At 42.7% G+C, this 21,163-nt stretch overlaps 1 protein-coding gene across 7 annotated transcripts in view; it reads right to left on the minus strand.

The window, feature by feature from the left end:
* The window catches only part of RAP1GAP2 (RAP1 GTPase activating protein 2), a 247,948-nt gene that overhangs the window by 12,631 nt on the left and 214,154 nt on the right, over positions 1-21,163 (minus strand). For 6 of the 7 annotated variants that reach the window (XM_032779454.2, XM_032779450.2, XM_032779451.2 and 3 more), the window contains 9 exons: positions 18,611-18,664; positions 16,170-16,250; positions 13,923-14,006; positions 11,402-11,502; positions 9,931-10,060; positions 8,667-8,822; positions 5,275-5,346; positions 3,651-3,737; positions 2,670-2,804 (listed from right to left, as the gene is read on the minus strand). In XM_032779454.2, coding sequence (XP_032635345.1) covers positions 2,670-2,804; positions 3,651-3,737; positions 5,275-5,346; positions 8,667-8,822; positions 9,931-10,060; positions 11,402-11,502; positions 13,923-14,006; positions 16,170-16,250; positions 18,611-18,664 — 900 coding nt within the window. The remainder of the gene's footprint in view (positions 1-2,669; positions 2,805-3,650; positions 3,738-5,274; positions 5,347-8,666; positions 8,823-9,930; positions 10,061-11,401; positions 11,503-13,922; positions 14,007-16,169; positions 16,251-18,610; positions 18,665-21,163) is intronic. The other variant, XM_032779449.2, reaches the window with a different exon arrangement.

A 21,163-nucleotide genomic window follows, 5' to 3' on the forward strand; every position in this document is an offset into this window, starting at 1 on the left:
CCACTTTATTTACCATTTCTTCTCTCATTTTATATTTACACTGGAAACACGCTGTGAAGGACATAAGCTATCAGACAGATCTGCCGTGCTCTCAAAGATAACAAGGCAAACGCAAAATTACTCTGGCAGCTGAATTCACCACATTCACTGGGAGACTGTGAAATGCCCAAAGAGCAATTCAGTCCACTTTCTTATAGGCAAAAATCTCATGTAACATGAATCTCTCAAAATCTCTTGAAACAAATGTTGTGTCTAACAAATGTGTGGTTTTAGTGATGTTCTGAATAACTTGTAGTGGGTCTACTGTAAAGTACTGCTGATTTTGTTTTGGAGAGTGACTCTAACAGAAATATTGAGTGAGCAGATGTTCTGATTTTATAGGGACAGTCCCGATTTTCAGGGCTTTTTCTTATATAGGTACAGTGACGGCAAGGCAGGCACACAGAGACATGGCTAGTGCCACTTTTGTGAGCCCACTCATAATCTGCACAGACTCTTCTAACTCCAAATCTGAATAGTGTGTGTGACAGATATTGCCTCCGCATGCAGTATCTTCGGGGTCCATTGCTTTAAACAAGTGGTTTAAGTATGACTGTGTTCTGCTCCATGAGGGAGGGCTACCACAGCTCCTCCAGGAGCTCAAAACAGTGAGTGGTGATTAAGGGAGACCAGCCAGGCTGTAAACTCCTCCCCACCCCGACACATACCATCACCTGGAAAGACTTACATATACTGGTGGTTCAGACTGGACTCTCCAGAGACCAACTAAGAAAAGACTTTTGGATAAACAGCCTGAGTTTAACCTGACTTAGGGCCTTCTTTCTGATCCAGCCAACAGACAGGACCTGCTGTCCAAGAGACAGCCCCAATCCTTGCACCTGCCAGAGCTCGGGGATGGAGTTGCGGTAACCTCTGGTAAGCTGTATAGCATGTGTGTAGCTTCTTTTATTGTTATTAATATGTGTTCTCTGTAATGCTTTTACCTTAAGAACAAATGCGCTTGCTTAGAAAGAGCTGCGTGGGAACTCAAAACAGTTGGCAATTAACACTCTTCATAATCTCTGGAGAGGAAGCTGAGATGGTGGCCTTTTAGGCAGTCTAGCTTTCTGAGGATATCACAATGCAGGCAGGGAACTGTGAAGCCTGGAAAAAACCCAGTCAGGAGGGAGGGAGATGTGGGGGTCTGAAGAATCGGGATCCTGGAGTGGGTGCCTTTGATGGACTCCCAAGGGAGAATACAGGTGCAGTTGTCTTGGAATTCTGAACTATGGTATTCTGTAGTGCTTCTGATGTGTTTTACTGCTTGTGAACAATGTCACAATGCTCGGTTTGGAGTAGCCCTGGGTTTCTTGACACTGTCTGCATCAGCTCTTCTTAAACTCAGTTGTTATTCTTCTATCTTCCAGTCTACACTACAAACCTTCACTGGCACAGTATGTCAGCCAGGGTGTGATGAGGCGTGAGCCCTGACAGACATAGCTGTGCTGGCAAAAACCCCTAGTTTAGATGCAGTTGTACTGGCAAAACTGTGCTTTTGCTTGTAAATCTTATTTTCTCAGGGAGGCTGGAATAAACTATATCAACAAAAGCGCAGGTTTGCCAGCCTGAGCTGCCTCCACGCTAGCAGTGTTTTGCCGGAGTAGTGTACAGGTATAGCTGTACCAGTAACGCCTGACCTCATATTTACACATGCAAACACTTCCTGCCACACTTTCTTTTCTTTCACTATGGAGCCTGTCCAAGAGATACCGCTTTTATTAGGCAGCCTCCTTTCCTTAGGGACTTCCCCAAAGCACTGAGTACATTTCTGTTCCAGCATGATTAGGAATCCAGCTCTGCCCAGTAACTAATCCCTTGAGTGGTCACTCAGTGTTTCACTCTATTCTCTTCCCTCACTTTTCTTTAGACTTTTGCATTTTCTTCTTCTCCTTCCCCCTTTCTCCCCTTAGGTGTTTATACCAGACTCGTCACCGGGGTACCTAAAGCCCCTTTCCTGCTCTCTTCTCCAAATATACCCATCTATCATCTTGTGTCCTACATTAGAAACAGCAACTATCACCTATTAGTCCTGTTGTCAGGCCACCCGTTTACTTCACCAGCTCAGGAGTATCATCTTAGGAAGTGTCTCCTCTCTCAGCACAACGATCAGCTTCTGTGCAGAGACACAGCCCAGCGACACATGGCAATGCAGTGAAAGCGTTTGCTGACAAAAGCAGTCGCGGAGGTTGGAGAGCAGCCTGCGAGATGTCTCTTGCAGCTAATAAGGTCCCAAGGGGCATTTGTCACAGAAGTCTGAGCATTCACCCTGAGTACTACCCGCATGCTTTCAAGAAGGCATGAACAGTAATGGACAGTGCCAGGTGAAGGAATTATCAAATGCTCTGGAGGAGGGATTCCTTGATACAGGGCCTGATCCAGCAAAAACCTTAAGGATTCCCATTGAGTTATTTGTGTGTTTTGAGTTAAGCATGTTCTAAAAGTACTTTGCTGGACTGGGACCTTTTGCAAAAATCTCTTCTACCTGATCCCCAGATCTTGCTTTGAAGCCAAACCCCTTTTCCCAAAAGCCACTCTTGAGATCAGCTTGGGTTCTCTGATCTCATTACTCTGGAGCTCACTGGGCCGTAGCCCATACTATCTATAGCTGTAGGCAAGGTGCTTTTCTTTACCTTAAATGATTCCAAGAAACCTCCATGACCTCCATTCTCAAGCTTATCTTCCTCCGGCCCCAGCCCTAGCATTGCCTGTGTGTGCGTATGGAGCTCATCGTGGAGATTGTCCAGCAATGCAGCTCGTGTCCGGTCCTGTAAGAATAAAAAGGGATATAGTTGCTGTTGTGTGAATTGGTTTGACAGCCTCTCGGTGCAGAGGAACAAGGTAACATGGATGCAACAATGGCTCCGTGTGGTAGAAACAATCTTCTCAGTCCAGGACATTCAGGGAATCAGCATCTTATTGAAATAGCACGAGACTGTATCATGAATGTGACCACAAACTGCCTAGACAGCAAAATACTGCGGCGCCTCTTCCATTGGTTGCCTTGATGTGCTGACCCAGCTCAATAATAAAGTCTAGGTCAAACAGATTCCGGAGGACGTTCATAGACATTAATACAGTAGCACAGCAAGTAACCCCCCTGCCTTCCTGACAGAAGATGGAGGAATAGCTTCTATTGTCACCCAGACAATCTGGTCCAAATTGAGGCCCACGCTTCATTATGTCATGGCTGCAGAGCACTGAGGGACACACACTCAGTCATATAAAAAAGATGCAAGGAGGGGAGACAGACTGTGAACGTATGAGGCTTGTACCACATAGAGAGGTAAAAAGTTGGGGGGACGTGTTCCCATCATCCCCCACACCAGTGGTTTGCACCTATGCAGAGGGTCACTTTCAAAATTTCCCTTAATTAAGGAGGTATTAGGTAAGGGGTGAGGTTCTACGTCCCTAAGGAAAATTTTGACCTGGAAATTGCACTGGGGACATGGTAGCCCAGGAAGATGAATGGGTAAGAACTTCCTCCATTCATATACCAGTTGCTTCTAATCTTACTCTGTCTTTGTGACTGGCCCAAAAGAGAGGACAGTGGTGGGGGAGAGAGAGAGGGGAAGAGAGAAGAGAAAGAGAGAGAAAATATTTACTCTCCTTACCTCCAGCTTTGCAAACTTGTCAGATTTGCAGCAAGCATTTTCAGCATTGATGAGTTTGGTAAGCAGGAACTCCCTGAACTCTGTGTTCTAGAAAGGGATACATGAAGCAAGGTTGGTAAATCAAAACCAATACTCTTAGGTAGCTAAACTGTCCACAATCCTCCATACCGGCAAAAACATCTCAACACGTCACATCCTGGACACTTCAGCATTAGCGAGATGTTACAAATCCATTGCAAAGGTCCATCTTGCTTTATTTTTTTCTCCTGCATTTTATCAGAGACCTAACCAAATGAGCATTCCTTCCAACATCGGTGAAGACAAAGTGGGGAGGAGGTATCTAATAACAACAACACTTAACAGCCCCTCAGCCACAATTTCTTTAGGGAGTTCAAATGGAAGGGTCAGAACACCTTAGTCTCACCTGAAAGTAAACACCTTCAGCACTGCAGTGTGGCCTAGTGGATAGAGCACTGGGTTAGGCCTCAGAAGACATGGATGCTACTCCTGGCTCTGCCACTGGTCTCCTGAGTGACCTTGAGCAAGTCACTTTAATCTCTTTGTGCCTCAGTTTTCCCATCTGGAAACTGGGGACAATGATACTGATCTACTTTGTGAAGCGCTTTGAGATCTACTGATGAAAAGTGATATATAAGAGCGAGGTATTATTAATAGAATGCTGGGCATTAGTTTATTTGTGACTCAGAGGGAAGAATGCAAAGTGCATCACCTCTTGACAACACAACCATTCATTTTAGATGCAAAAGTATGTGCAACTGGGGGGAAATTCACCACCATGCAGGGGTCAGTACAAGTCCATACATGCAATTAAATCCAATTTAAGCCCTATTCTGAAGGCTTATGTGGATCCCAAGCCTTGTGCTGATCTTCTACACAGGGACTGATTTCACTGTCAATTTAGTCACACACACACATCCCTTAAATATGGGATATGCTTGTATAAAAAAATATTTTAAATATATATGTCTGATTTTATGTACACACAGATACAGCTATAGTGTGGGATATATTAGAGATCATATTTAATTAGGAAATTAAACATACAGTACATCTAAATTAATTTGTTTTTCTTTAAAACAATATTTGTGGGCGTATTCGTGTCTCATGAAAATGAAGGCTAAATAGCAATGACTATAGCCATTCAGCATGGGCAGGCACTGGTTCAAGCTGCTCCAAACAGCTCTGCCAATGCACTTTCTTCCATCCTAACCCTCCAACAGCTGCAGAATTCTGCTCCTTGGCCTCTCTTGTACAGAGAATTGTGCCAAATTATGTGTTAGTTTGGACTAGATTCAGAACCTCCCACCAAATAATTTTCATTTGCAACTCAGGATTTTGCCGAGATCCTTAGCGGTCAAAGGTCAATAATTCACTGTTCCACTGAATTGCCTAGATCCAGCTCCTGTATCAGCCAAATCAGCTAGTAAACTCAGCGTAGTTTCGCTCACTGATTGATCAGTACCAGCTGAGGATCTGCCCCTAGAGTTTTACTCTAGCTCTGACCTCAACCCTACTATATTTTACACAATAAACAGGTGCATTTTGAGACAGTTTGGGTAGATATTGGTTTTTAAAAACCTCTGTCGTGCTTTCTGTTTCTTACTTTTTGAAATACTGGTGGGCTTGGCAGAGAAGGGCCAAACGAAGGGACGTCTTCCCGGGCAGTGACCGACACCTATTAACCAAAAGAAAGCAAGTATATATGAGTTACTCGAGCGCACAGGTGCAGCAACAACATATTAGTAATGCCCAGAGTATTCAATTCTCTTGGAGTACCTCGGCGGCAATCCAGGCAAGGCTGCTAGCAAGATTCATAACACAGATGTGCTCCAAGGCATACAGTCATTAAATGCACTGTATCCGTTTATGGCCCAGCCTACTCAAGAGGCACAAGACTACAATGGAGAGAAGCAGAGTGGCAGGGGCACTCAACTGGGAGTCAGGAGACCTGCATTCTATGCCCTGCTCTGCCCCTGATGTGCTGTGTGAACTTGGGCGAGCCTCTCTGCCTCTTTTCCCCCCGTTCTCTATTAAACCTGTAAGCTCTGACACTGGGGGGATGTGCTACGCCTGCCATAACGGGACTCTGGTTCTCAACTGCAAGCCTCTAGGTGCTGCTGTAATACAAATCAGACACAATAATAAACTCCTCTGACAAAGAAGCAGAAGTCAAATCCCTATTCTGAGACTGAGTTCCACTTGCACTGAAGACTCACTGGATAGAAAGAAGTGTTTCAGCCAGTGGCATCGCTAGGAGACCCGGGTCCAATTCCTGAGTCCCCATCCTGTGCCCTCGCCTCTAGGTCCCACTGCCTTATTACACTAATCACAGTCATCTCACTGATGCCTTATGCCTGCCCCCTTCTATTTGTCATAATCACTTGTTCTTTGGGGGTGAACTCTTTGGAGACAGGGACCATCTTGTTTACAGAGTCTAGCACAAATGCCCTGATCCCTGACTGGGGCCTGTCAGCCGGATCACAGTGCAAACAATAAAGAATTAGCCTGTCTCAGCGGTATGTAACATTACCTCTCACACCTGCTCTGCTAATGTACCCCTGCCCTAATCAACACACGTAGAGGACTATGCGAGATTCTAGTCTGCTCCAGGTCACAAGCAGCACACGTTGTACTCTCAAAATGTGGGAACAGATTAATGTGCCAAGCTGGCCGATAATTTTAGCTCTTCATCTGACAAGTTGACATTGCTTGGTCAATAGACCGCCAACCTCTTTAATTCTCTGGCCTGCTACTGATGTCTGCAGTCCTTTGGCAGTCAGCCAATTTGAAGAAGAGTTAAACAGGGCATAAAGATGGATGCTAGTAAATTTCAGAGAAGATTTGCCATCAAATTGGAAGGGGCTCTTTGGAAATGGGGAAAAAAGAAAGTAGGACGCTAATAAATCCTGCTTTGCTACTTCCAGACCTGCAGTCACTGAGGCAGAATAGCCTGCTAGAGCCTAATGTTGTGAAATTATGTTTCCATTCAGATGATCTAATTTGCGTGGCTGGCTTCTGTTGCAAAACGTCCCTTTCGGTTCTAATATATTTAACTCTTAAATGTTAAAAGCCAAAGAAAATCATCTGCTTAGCCAAGGAGCGTAAAGAGAGAAGCATGCAGGAACAAGCAGCTAAGTGCGCATGGCCAGTGTCCTTTTGACCTTTTGATCACAATTTGAATGCGTGTGCAGAAAATGAAAGGAACGGACAGTTCTTAGCAGATGGGGTGGGGTGGGATGGACACTATATTGCTGTGCAGAAGTTGCTGTAATAGTTAGACACTTCCTTTAAGAGCCTGAAGGCTAGGAAGACATGAAAAGTGAATCATTTACACTCTCACACGGGTGGATTCACCTCTAAGTTCACTGGCATGAAAATGCTGGGACACAACGGTATTGGACATCGACTGCCACAACTAGGGGGGTTATACTTATTAGTTTGACTTCCACACTACAGTAAGTACCAAGGCTGCAATGGCGGTGTTCTTTTGTGAGCAGTTCCCATTGTGGGCAGTTCCAACACTGCTCACAGTAAGGATCCACTCTGAAGCCCAATGAAGTCAATGGAAAGGCTGTAGCAGAGATATTGAAGTCCCTCTGTATTTGAGAGGTATGAAGAGACAGGACTAGTTGTGAGGAATATAAAGTGGATTCTTTAATGAGGCTGCCAGATACAAACAGACCCTGTGGTTTGTTCTGACTCTCTAGCTCCCAGACTGCCTAACACAGCTAGCACAATTCCAGCAGTGACCATGGTCTTTGTAATAATCTTGTTCCATGTTTCCTGTTCTCTGGATAGAAAACTCACAGGGTCCACTGTAACACAACCAGTCATATCACCTTCACAAGCACAAAAGTTTACCAAAAGGCTTAAGCAAAGGTTACTCTAAATCACAGCACTTGCCTTAGAGATATACCCATTCCCAAGGCTAATCATTTACTCCTGCATTAAATACATTGATTTTATGGTGAATTGTATGCAGCTTTTAATTAGTTTTCATATGAATTCCATTTTTGTTCATGGCTTCAAGTAATGTATTTTCAATTTTAAAAATTATACCTTACATTCTCTCTTCATAGTTATCAGATAATATTTACAAAAAAAAAAAATTCCCCTCTCACCCCTATGGGTGGTATGTGTCTTCCTCAACCTCGGGTCCTCTACCAGAGGCCTGGGAGTTTGAGGGTTCTGCGCAGTATCTTAGCTGTTCCTAGCACTGCACTCTTCTGGACAGAGAGCTCTGATGTTGTTCCTGGGATCTGTTGGAGGCACTCACCCAGCTTAGGAGTCACAGCCCCGAGTGCTCCTACCACCACTGGGACCACTTTGGCCTTCACTTTCCACATCCTCTCTAGTTCCTCTTTCAGGCCCTGTGTATACACATAGTGAACAATCTCATGTTCACTGTGTGTATACACAGAATAAAGACAAATATGAAAAATACATAAACAGCCCACAAAAAGGTAAACAGTTTGTGTACTACTTATTTATTGTCCACAAATCTGAGGCATATGCCAGACTGACATATCTAAAATTTCACTGCTGATTGTCATGGCTGTCTCTTTTTGTGTAGGCATAGAGGAAAGTAAGCAAGTGCTTAAACTTTAAGCATGTACTTAATTTCCATATGCTTTAAATTAAGTAAGTGCTTAAGTGCTTTTCCTTGGTATTTACAGTATTCAAGATGTTTCCTGTAGTCAATAAAAGAAAGTACAAGGGGATATTGTATACTCCCATTGACTTCAATGGGCTTTTGATTGGGCCCATAGCAAGGCTCAAAGATTTACATTCATAGTTAGCTTTATATATTGTGAGTCATCTTAATCACGGTACATAAAATTCAGCACAACAGTCTTTGCAGCATCGGGGCCCTAATCTATTTATCCAAGTTTAAAATGGTAAGTTTTTAAGGGCGACAACTGCACATCCATTGTCAGATCTCAGGTGGACTCGCAGAACCAAAATTCAGCAGTTTAACTTTCAGAATCCTCTTACCTTGTAAGATTCGTTGTCTGTCTCAGGGCTCTCCACTTGCACAACAATGTATGCATGCAGGAAATTTGAGGCAATCATGTCTGGGACAAATGGAGTGTTTTCTTCTTGAAATATAATTGCCACTATGTCGTTACCAATGTGTCTCTTTCTCTGGAGCTGAATGGAGAGCATAAATGTTCAATAGTTAAAATTAGGCATTCAGATGTCTCCTGAAAACAAATATCCACTTTGCATTAGCAATTACTTAGACCAAAATTTTCAAAGCTGGGTGCCCAAAGCTAGACCTAAGGACAGAGTGGATTCTCGGTCACCTGAAGTCTTTAGATCAAGACTGAATATCTTTCTCAGAGGCTATTGCTCAAAACAGAAGTTATGGGCTTAATATAGAAATTATTCAGTGAGGCTCTATAGCCTTTATTATGCAGAAGGTCAGACTGGATGTTCATAATCATCCCTTCTGGCCTTAAAATCTATTAATTTAATTCCTTACATTCATATTTAGGCCCCTAAATAAGTAGCCTGATTTGAAACTGAGCCTCCACTGCTCCCAACACCCCTGAAAATGAGGCCATTTCAGTGCCTAACTATAGATTTAGGTATCCAACTTTAGACACCCAAGACTGAAAATTGTGATGTCGCTAATTACATTAGGTCAAAAACATGCAGGAATTTGTAGATTAAAATCAGCACCTGTTAAATCTCTGTTGCTCAATATTTAAGGAAAATCACTTGGGCCTGATCTACACACATTGTACCAGTTTAACTATATCAGTTAGGGGGCATGAGGGTTTACCAAAATAATTATATACTGGTACAACCCCTAACGTGGGCACAGATATACTTGTATAAAGGTGCCCTATACCAATATAATTTATTCCCCTTTCTGTTCAGCAATAAGCTATACTGTTATATGGCACCTTTATACCAATATAACTTCATCCACACTCATGGGTTTGTGACATTTTAACTATAACATACATAAAGGGGTACAGCTCTGTATGTAGACAAAGCCTCAACTTTTTTAACCATGCCAGTCTCAAAGGGCTTGAATTTAGGGACTATAAAACCGCACTGTTTAAAATGTCCTAGGTAGCACATACAAACTTAAATGGTGCCTACTGGAAATGAATGTTCAGTTTTTCATTCATTACACATACCCAATGTCCATTTAATAATTCCAAACTCATCTTCAGTTCTAATATTTAGCTTTTCCTTTCTGTTCTAAAGTTTCTCTCTAAAACAAGGTCATCTCTCTCTCTCTTACCTGCTGTGCATCTCCTTCAGTAAAAGGCAACTTTGTGGAGACATGAAACATAATCTCTCTGTCCCTGAACACCGTGTACACCGACTCGGTACCAGTCTGACCATGCATTACATCCAGACCCCCTCGAAAACTAGAAATGAAAGAAAATGTTGGAAAGAACTGAATAAATACTAAATGAATATTGACCCAAAGCTATAGCTATAGCTAACAAATATAGTTGTCTATATTTAATAATATAGACAACTATTTCCTGTATGCATATATAGTTAGCTAGTTAGTGATAGAGACAACTAACTCATGTATCCATATACAGTTAGTTGTTGTTGTTATAAATAATTAGCTGATATATAGTTAGCAAGTATAATGATTAGTAATCTGGAGCTCTGGATATGTGTTAGCTTAATTTTCAGTGATTTGGAGTTCAGAGAAGCATCTGACACCACATCTTTAACTTAATTATCTGAAATTTCCAAGCCTACAAAACAGCCTCTCTTTGGATATTTAATCATTTCCAGCCCTAGTCTCAGGCCGAATCTGAAAGCTCCAAACTGTGTGAAAGCAGAGGGGGAAGACAAATTATCAGAATGTTTCAGAAACTTAAAAAAAACAAAAACGGTCCATAGCGAGTAGTAAAAATGAGTGAAAGTTTGGTTGGGTTCAGTCGCCATGGGCTACTCAGTCTTTAGCTTCCTCGCAGAGACAGTCAACAAGGCTAATAATTAGTTCCAATTCTGGTAGTGTGATGTGGACATCTGCCTGCTAGGAAATAGCCATTGAGGCCTGATCCTGCAGTCTTTATGCATTCATGACTCCTGTTGAAGCAAACAGGAGGGCTTACAGGGTCAGGCTTCATGCCACCTCTAAACCTCCCTAAACCTGCACCCAGCTACCATTAGAAGGGGGAAGGGGCCACTTCAACAGCAGAGGTCTTCCAACCAGGCCCTCTTCCCCAGACATGCCCCCTAAGACAGGTATTATGGGGCCAGTGGCATGGGACTTGCTATTTCAGATTTATACTACCTGGGGATTCTTTTTACTAGTGAAGCCAGCTTATCATCCTTTTTGCAATGATGGTGCAGAGCAAAAGGACAGGGATGGTCATCTGATACTATGATCAGATACATTTTATACACGTTCTGCGAATTCATTATAGGTTTGCAACACACGAGAACATGCTGGGTGTGCTTTCCATACGGGTTAGTGTCATTTGGAACTGAAATGAAACTTGGTGTTTTAAAACAAAGGAAAGCAAATTTGCTACTTTTTTTTTTTTTTTTTTTTTTTTGCCATTCTGACCCCTTGAGTAGCTCCCCAGGTTTTGAAAGAACAGCCACAGTTACGTTTGTTTCTGGTTTGTACAAAACGGTCCACCAATGAAATGACTTCTGTTTCTAAGGCACTGGATGTTTTTACACCTTAAGTAGTCTTTTGTTACATTGATTTATAAAACTGTTCCCTTTATTTTCCTCACCCTTTGAAATCCTGGAGTGTTATGGTTTCCCCTAGCAAACTCAAGAAGTTCTTGAAAGCAGGGCTCTCTTCATTATTCCCAAACAATTCTTCCTCTAAAGTCTGCAAAATACATCAACAAGTAAAGAGAAAACTCAGGCTGGTTTTCACTCGAAGGATGCAGGGGCCAAACCGAAAGTTTAAAGACATCAGCACTCCCAGATGTCAGGCTTTGGTTACTCATGACGGGCCTAATTTTGATATTACTTTCATCAACATAAATCAGGGGTAATTCCACTGAAGTCAGTGAAGTAACTCTGATGTAAAGCCAGATCAGAATCAGACTTAGGTAGACCAATCTCCACCTAGCAAAGTAACTTAAATGAGCATAGTGTGGCGAGGTGCATACTGGATGCAGTATGGAGAGAATTAATACTCTCTCTGAGCAGAGAAGCTACCACAGGTATCAGCCTTCAGGAGCTGGAATAAATTACTCTATTAAGAAGGACAATGAAAGAAATGAATGCGTGGGACTCTGAGAACAAGGTTGGGTGGGGGTAGATGTAATAAGGGGGTAGCTATACTGCTTACGAGAGCACTTTTTTGCCTTTATTTCTTTGAATATTTTTCCTCAGAACTAGAGCTTGTTGGGAAATTTCCAATACAACATATTTTTCTTCAGAAAAATTCAATTCATCAAAACCAAACCTGTTTGCAAAAAAGGATCAGCTCTGACAAATCTCCCAGTTCCAAACGGTTTTTGAAAAAGTTCTCTCAAAAAATAAACCTCTTAAATAAAAACTAGCGACATTGCAATAACAGACAAGTAAGTGAATGCACAAGTCCAGAAACAATGGAAAAGTCACTTTCCTTTGATTGTTTCTCTCCTTCTATTTGTGGCAGTCAGAAAAATGAATTTGTCCACACATCATGTTGGCTGAAGCAGTCAGCGCTGATGGAAGCCTATGGACACTGATTCATCTTCTGCTTTCTAAAAGAACCCCAAAAAAGCAGGCTTGCCTTTCTCCAGCAATCAACCAGCATCAACTATGCTGCTCTTATCTACCCACGCTCTACTTCCACAGCATGCTGAAAGCCATTGGGCTGGAGTCACGTAGTACAGAAGTATCAGGCAGAGGAACAGACCATGGTACGACTGGAAACATCTGACATAGGAGTGAAGTCTGCTGAAGTTTGGCTGAAGCTTCTAATTGTCAATCTAACACTTATACCACCCTTCATCCTGAAGGATCCTGCAAGTGCAGGAATCACTTTTCCCAGCACTCAAATGCAATCCCCTTTGCAGGGAGGCATGACAGTTGTTTGTTATCACACTGCACTATTAATGCTGCACAGGTCGGGAAGTGAGAAGTCCACCGTGTTCAGCTGAAACTGCGGGGAGATTTTAGGAAAACAATTCCAAAAGCTACGGTATCACCCTCCTCAAAACCTACCTCTGCTGTGATGCCTTCAAATCATGCCCGTCTGGAATTAGGCAAGCAGCAAGACAAGCATTTACTTTTTCTGCTATACTCTTCCTTTTTGTTACCTCACGCTCCCTCTTTCCCATGTGTCTGTTTGTCTACCAGTCACATCCTCTCTGACACTTCAAGCATATGTTCCCTGGTGCAGGAAGTAAGGCCAGATCCTCAGAGGTTAAGGTGCTTAACCCCCATTAAAATCAATGGGAGTTAGGTGCCTACATACATTTGAGGATCTGAGCCTTACTTCCTTATTACTTGTCTGTAGAGTGACTAGCAGAATGCAGCCCTGATCCATAACTTGGTCTCCTAGATGCTATTTACCAGAATCCAAATAATAAATAATATTTACAACAGACAGGTTCACAATAAGCCTAAAAGCCAAGGCATTCTTATTAAAAGTCCCTACAAGAAACTTTAGATCAAATAAAAGAAAGAGAAAGTACAGCTAATATTAACTCCAAATTAATACTTCACTGGGACACTGGAGTCATAATCATTTCCCCTTTGGCATATTTCATAACAAAGGGATCTTAATTATGGTCTTTGCATTACTTATTCAACACACAATACGATGAAATATGGAAATATAATTCAAATGCCTGTCAGAATAATATCTGCTAAATTATAAGATTCATCTCTGTCTGTATTGCACATGCTAAACTCCTAGGTTAATGATAGCATTTTCAGTGAATGCATCTCTCCATAGTCTAACACTTGCAATGAAAATAGAACTGTTTGGCTATGTAAACAAACATCTGATTAAAAAAAACCATGGCCACTAAAATGCATTTTCACATTAATTTAACTTGGGTTTGATTTATATATTCCTTTATTTCTGAATCATACCATTTATTAATGAGGACGGAAAATGTGCAAGTAATGAGAAACATATTATTAGAACGAAAACATGACAACATAATTAGAAACATTTAGAGGTGCTGAGCACAGTCAGTCCCCATTGACTTCAGCTGGAGTTTTGGGTGCACAAGATTTAAAAAAATCACACCCCCTGGATACTTTCTAGAATATGCTTAATGACAATACAATGGGGTTACTTACCTGTTTAAACTTTTGATAAATCACACCAAATTTAAATGTGTTATTAAGCTCATGCTCATCATAAGACACTATCATCTGGGATGCCTGGAATAAAACATAATTTGAATTATTTAATTCAGTAATTTGTAGAATCGGAGTCTAAAATGTTGCACAGATAAAAATGGCATTAAGGAGAAGCACAATTTAGACTGGAATGGTAAAGTCTTCTTGGCAGGGTAAATAAATCTTCCATGTCTACACAGCTCAAAATTCTTATTGGTCACTTGTTCGTGGCTCAGTACTGTGGAGAGTCAGGGCCAAGCAGATTAGAGGTCCATTAGAGCTACACAAATAATTAATTTTTTGATTGACTGGCTGAACCAAAAAATGTTTAAAAACCCAAATGTTTTGGTTAAAACCGAAACAAATTTTTTATTCAATTTTTTGGCAAACCATTTGGTTTTGGTACTGATCAAATGTTTTGTTCAACCTGGAACAAAATGGATGGTTTCGTCTTCACATTTTAATTTAAAAAAAAAAATAAAACTGAAGTAAAATCTGAAAGCATAAAGTCACTGCAAACGGAAAAATCAAAACATTTTGTTTCAAAAACAGCAAAACAAAACATTTCTATATTCTCAGAATTTGCATGGACAGTGGTTGATGGAAATAATCCAGTGAATTTGACACACATTTGTGAAATGTTTCGGTCATCTAGAATCTGCATTTTTTGGCCAAAAAAATTCCACGCAGCTCTAGAGGTAACTGCTCCAAATGGCTTCCAGTCTAGAGGCACCAGAGAAGACAAACAGTACAAACAAGAATGGATGGGATGCATGTAGAGTGGACATCACCAACAGGGGCTCTCTTTTCCTGTATTTCTTGGAAGTGGAAATGGAAGGAGTTTGCTTTATGAGAGAGGAGGGGATATTCCAGGCACATGGGGATGAGCCTGGCTGAAAAAAAGGCAAAGATTGTGGTCGGATGCACCAAATGCAGTGCAGGTAAGTCACAGGAAGCAGGAAGGGGGCCGGGAGGACATGCAGATAAAGGCAGAGCCAAAATTATTGAGAATTTTGAAGGCATGGAGCAGTGGGAACCAATACCAAGATGAAAATATAGGGGCATGTACAGAGCAGTGGGAAAAACTGAACTGATACCTCCATAGAATGTAAGGGCCCAAATTTTCAACAGCAGCCTCAAGTTTTTAGGACCAGCAAATGGTGCACCTTCAGTTTTTAAAGGTTTGCATTAATAGGAAAGTACTCGTCAAAGACATTCTTCTTAGTGAATAGTGCAATGGACGTTCTCAACTTCCAAACAACAACAAAGCAAACATAACATAATTTCGACCTTGGTTTACTCCCAAAAGGTGGTGAAAATGTCTTCTAACGTACTCTGTCTCCAACATACAAGATGCTTCAAAAATGAAGACTATGCTTTAACTACCCAGTAAGAGGTTTTATGCTAGCACAATTGCATGAGTAGTGATAGGGAAACAAACAAATGGAATCCAGTTGCTAGGTCTCTTTCAAAGAGCACATTTTGTTCTGCCCCACGTCTCCTCAGCAGGTTTAAATTGTCACAGCTCCATGGAGCTGGGCTGGCCCAAACCTAGATGGTACAGGCCATTTATTCATATTTTACACAAACTAAACCAGCTCAAATATTCAAAATCTGGACATGGGGCAGCCACACATTTATCTGCCTGTTAGCCCCATCCATGTACCCCCATAGTAGTACAGTGTGTGTTTTTGTCCCCCTCGCATGGTTGGTCCACATAAAAGGAGACGAGCCTACTTCAACGATCTACTAATAGAATTACTCCTTTAGTTTAATCAATAGAGACTGAAGTTTTCAGCATTAATGGTCTCCAGTTCATACTCTGCCAATGACACAAGTGAGGTTACATATGTATCTTCCCACTCACACTTCACTGCTGCTTTTAAAAATGGCATTAATGTGGAGCTCCTGCCTAGAAGCTGAGATTTTCCAAAGACCCAAGAGAGTTAAGTGTCCAAATCAGATGGGAGTTTAGTGCCTAACTCCCTTGGACTCCTTTTAAAATCTGTTATGTTGAATGACTGCCATTGTTGTTCTACACGGGGAAGGAGGGACATTTCATGGTCACTGGAGAATCACAGCATGAGCCACTTCAGTTTGTTTCATGAATGTTCTAACTAATAATGGCTGTAAAAGGAGCAACATCCTTTTTTCTCCCCTGCATGGGGCTTGCAAATACATCACTCCTTCAATTCTCTCTCTGACCAAGGGGAGATTCATTGTTACAGGAGAGGCACAGTTGTTCCCAGCAACTATGGCTTCTTTTGTTTTGTCTTGTTTTATTCTCTTTTTTAAAAAATGAGATCAAAAATAGGCTATGTCATTAAAACACACTCTTAAATATAACCATCATGCTTCTTCAAGTGTCCTGCAATCATGACTGTGTCATTGAAGCTCAAAGGGCCAAAGTATGAATTGAAGAATTATAGAGTGTGGAGAGAGTTCTCAGCAGCACAGAGAATTCTTTTGGGCAAAAGTGGGTGTGAACTTAGAACTTATAAGTATCTCCTGGCTCACACATTATGCTGACAGCTCTGCATGAACCACCCAAATAAGTTATTCCACCCCAAAATAGAACCAACTACCTGCCTATGCATTTTGATAGCAGTTAAGTAGTTTTAGGGGTCACACCTTCCCTCGTGCACAGGCATAAATCTGACTTGAAGCTTGTGACAAGATTCTGATGACTCTCTAAGTGTATATTGTCACTGCAATTTTTTGTGGGCAACCTCATTCTCACCATTAAATGCTAGAATTTAACCCTAAATCAATGTCATCACTAGAGAGGTGCAAATCTATAGGGCTGCTTCATCATCATTAGAAAGGTGCAACTCTCAAGGGGTTTTGCTTTAAAGCAGTTCAAATAAACATTTTCTATAGATTTAACCCATGTGGGCTCTCAGATCCAGAGCTTACCTTTAAGTTTTGGTTTCAAACAAACCCAAAAATCTCAAAGTGAGACTCACCAAGTTTTCCACTGATACCATGTGAAACCCACTAGTTCCATATGATTTGGATACAACACCATGAACTGGCCCTAGGTTTGCTCAAATCTGGCCCCAGATTAGCACAAAAGTTTTGTAAAATCTTTAGGGTATGTCTACACAGCAATATAAGCCCAGAGTTTGAACTCAGGCTCAAGCCTAATCCCCACTTCTATCTATACAAAAATTGCACTAACCCAGGGCTTGAACCCAAGATCCCATGATCCCAGGGGGGTGGAGGGTCCAAGCCTGAGTCAAGTTGGGACCCAGGGTTCAAGTCCTATTGTTTTGCAGTATAGACACAGACCACTGGACTCATACTCTGCAAGACTTCCAGAAGTATTCCACAATCCCACAGGCTGACTTTCTTTGTCCTCTGGACAGTCAAGTTTTCCCACAAACAAAGGGCTAGAGTGGCCACATTTTGGGAAGGCGCTAGGAAGTCTGGAATATGGGTGATTGGACTTGGGTCTTCATAATGCAGTGTAGAAGCTGAAGCCTCAGGCTGGGACCCAGGGTTCAACAATTCCTAACCTGAGGTTACAAATGAGAGTACATGCTTAAGCCCTAGGTTAACAAACCCAGGGTCTGCTAACTCGGGCTTATATTGCGATATAGACATTGCTTTAGTGAACTTTTCAAAGGATGTAATCTGAATCTGGAGCTTCTACTGAAACCGCAAACCATGCCAGTTTCATGTAGTCACAGATCTACTAGCCAGATATAAGCATGGCAATACTCATTGCAATTCACGACAAACTCTGTAAGCTTCTTTCTGTGCACAGCACAGTGTGTATAGACATTAATGCCAAAGTCATACCAAAAATTACATACCCTCTACAAATGAGACTTTGACACACTGACTCAACAGGAGCATAGAAATTAGAAAATGTGTTTTCCCCCAAGATAGTTAACAGCTGTTTGCCATTAAACATCTTTTTGGTTTGCATGCAAGTAGCTAAGAGCCTCCTTTCTGTTCTACATCCAGCACAGAGGTGGGAATGTAACCCCTAAAGAGGCTGCCATGCCCTTCATCTTGAAGAAGGGTTAATATTATTTTAAGTTAAATTAATCAATTGGCATATGGTGCCCGGGCTCGACTTGCTACTGCATTCTACCTATTTTGAGGATTTCCAAATTCACATCCTGACTCATATAATTAAAAAAATAGTATATTAGGAACTGCATCTGCACATGGTTCAGGCAGAAACTTCCTTAAAGAGACACAGCTACGAAATGAAAGCATTCTTTTCTTTGTGCCCTCTAGAAAAGTACCCATTGGTGTCAGTGAATATGGACCCCACTCACGTGACAGGGGTATTAAACTTTTGTGACCTTACCCCAGGTCCAGTGAGTGAGGTGAGGAAACAAAGTTCAGTGACTTACTAGAATTCCTGAGTCATACTCTCCCTTTACTCCATCAGTAGTTGATAAAAATATGCTTGCCTGCGCGTCTCATGGGTCCCACCCCAAAAAATGTTACCTCCTCGCTTTACTGCTATTAGCTATGCAACTAATTAGCCAATTGTGGTAGCACATACTTATTTTGCATATGTAAATGAATGAACAAATTAGGCGGGCAATGACACAAGCCGTTTTGAAAACCAGCCCCTTCAGATACAGCATCCCTGAGCCAGAGTATTTTATGGTTTTTATCCTCACCTTGGGGTACAGGACTGGGTTAAATTTCAGTCCGGAGGCATCGTCACAGAAAGCCTACCACAAAGAAAAACAAAAGCAGCATGAGACAGGAGGACAGTGTTTATGAAAGCACCTGGCTTCTTTTTACCTCTCAATGGAGGCGGTATAAATACAATGCCCTGCAAGAACTCGATTCCTGCAGCATATAGGCAGACCTCACCCCCAGCATTCCACTCTCCTTATGTATGTGGAATTGCCACTGAGGGAAGATATACTCAAAGCCAAGGCTGCTAACTTAATATAATGAGCCAAATTCGGCTCTAAATTGCATGCATTGTCTTCGCAGCTCCCTCTCTAATCCTCATCCAATCAGGGATGGCATAGTCGTCACAGAATTTTACAGGTGAAGACCATTCATAGGAGTTGACTTCTCAGGGTACGTCTACACTGCACGATTATTTCGAATTAGCTTAAACCGATATTACAAAACAGATCTAATAAAATTGGTTTAGCGCGTCCACAGTGGGATCGGACAGAAGACCAGCGTTGGCGAATGCAACGCTGGATCTGCTGGGTGCTCAAACTGATCATCTCCAAACTGGTGGATCTTCAGGAAGAGCAGCGCAGTAGCAGAGTGCTGCTGCAGCCCCTGTATAACATCCCTGCAGCCCACGTCCCATATCTCCCTCACCCAATGTTAAGAACGCGTGGGGAAGGCTTTCTGCACCCGCCTACTCCTCCACCCCTGGAGAGTTAGTAAAGCTGTAATTACGCTCAAGTGCTTAATGGCCTTTCCCTTCCCCCCTTTCAAAGCACAGCAGCCAGGGTACCTTCCTAATTCTCTGCCTTTTTATATAGTTCCTTGTAATAAAGAATACATCGAAAGGGGGAGGGTGGGTTGCTTACAGGGAAAAGTAGTAAGGAAAAACACATATTTTTAACAGATGCATAATTACTTTAATGAATATAAATGATTTTTAAAACAAGACTGAATTTAATTCCTTCGCCAACCTGTAATGAAAGGAGGGAGGGTGGGTTGCTTACACTGAATAGTCCATCAAGTGCGGAGGGTTCATCAAGGGGAAGCAAACAGAGTCCCACCGTACCCTGGGCCGTGCTGAAACTCGTTTCAAGGCTTCTCTGCTGTGCGAGCCCTCCAGCTGTGCTCTTCTAATCGCCCTGGCTCTGGCTGCTCGTAGTCAGCGGCCAGGTGATTTGCTCAAGCCTCCCACCCACCATAATGTCTCCCCTTATCTCACAAGATTGTGGAGCACACAGCAAGCAGCAATAGCAAGCGGGACATTGGTTGGCTGAGTCTGAGCGGTAGTAATGATCGCCAGCGACCCTTTAAACAGCCAAATGCACATTCTACCCCACACGGCACTTGCTCAGCCTGTAGTTGAACAGCTCCTGACCACTGTCAGGCTGCCAGTGTATGGCTTCATGAGCCATGGCATCAAGGGGTAGCTGGATCCAAGGATAACTACAGGCATTTCAATCCCAACGGTTTTTTCTGGTCTGGGAAGTAATTCCCTTGCTGCAGCCGTTAACGCTAGTGCTTCCTGAAGGCGCCGAGCGTCATGAACCCTTCCTGGCCATCCCACGTGGATGTGGGTGAAACCCTTGTGATCACCAGTGCTTGCAGCACATTTGAAAGTACCCCTTGCGGTTACGTACTGGGGGCTCTGCGGCCTGGGGGCCAAGATAGGGATATGGGTTTCATCTTGGCCCACCACAGTTCGGAAAACCCATTGCAGCAAAGCCATCCACTATCACTGCACGTTTCCCAGAGTCACAAGCTTTGTACAGCAGCTTAACGATTGCTTTGCTACTTGCATACTGCAGCCCCACAGTAGCATTTTCCCACTCAAATTGATTTCCGACTGACGGTAGCTGTCTGGCGTTGCAAGCTTCCAGAGGGCTATTGCCATCGCTTCTCCACTGTGAGGCTGCTCTTCTGTTTGTATATGGCGTTTCAAGGCAGGGAAGCATGTCACAAAGTTCTAGAAAGTGCTCTTACGCATGCGAAGTTTCGCAGCCACTGCGAATCGTCCCACACCGTTAAACAATGCGGCGCCACCTGTTGTGCTTGTTTCCCGTGCCCAAATTGGCGTTCAATGGTAGAGATGCCCCGTTAATAGCAGTAGCTCCAAAACGCTGGGGCCAGCGGTTATGGGAGTTCTGCCTCTCTCATCATCGCTGTCCTTGCCGCTCAGCCTAGCTGCCTCCTCCTCTCCTCCTGCCTTTGCAGTTCATTGTTCAGTATAGTCAGCACGAGAGTACGCGAGGTGTTGACAATGGTCAGGATACGTTTGTGATCTCAGGTCCATGATTGCTGTGCTATGGCGTTTGCTCAATGCACTCCGGGAAAAGGCGCCAAAGGGTTGTCTGCTGCCTTCACAAAGGGGGTGAGGCTGTACCCAGCACCACCCGGGCAATGTTTTCTGCCCATCAGGCACTGTGCTCTCAACCCAGAAGTGGGAACTATGGATAGCTGAGGAACAGCTACCCACAGTGCACCGCTCTGAAATCGATGGTAGCTTTGGACCATGGACGCCAACAATTCGATTTCGT

The sequence above is a fragment of the Chelonoidis abingdonii genome, chromosome 20 (genome assembly GCF_003597395.2).
Source record: "Chelonoidis abingdonii isolate Lonesome George chromosome 20, CheloAbing_2.0, whole genome shotgun sequence".
Lineage (NCBI taxonomy): Eukaryota > Metazoa > Chordata > Testudines > Testudinidae > Chelonoidis > Chelonoidis abingdonii.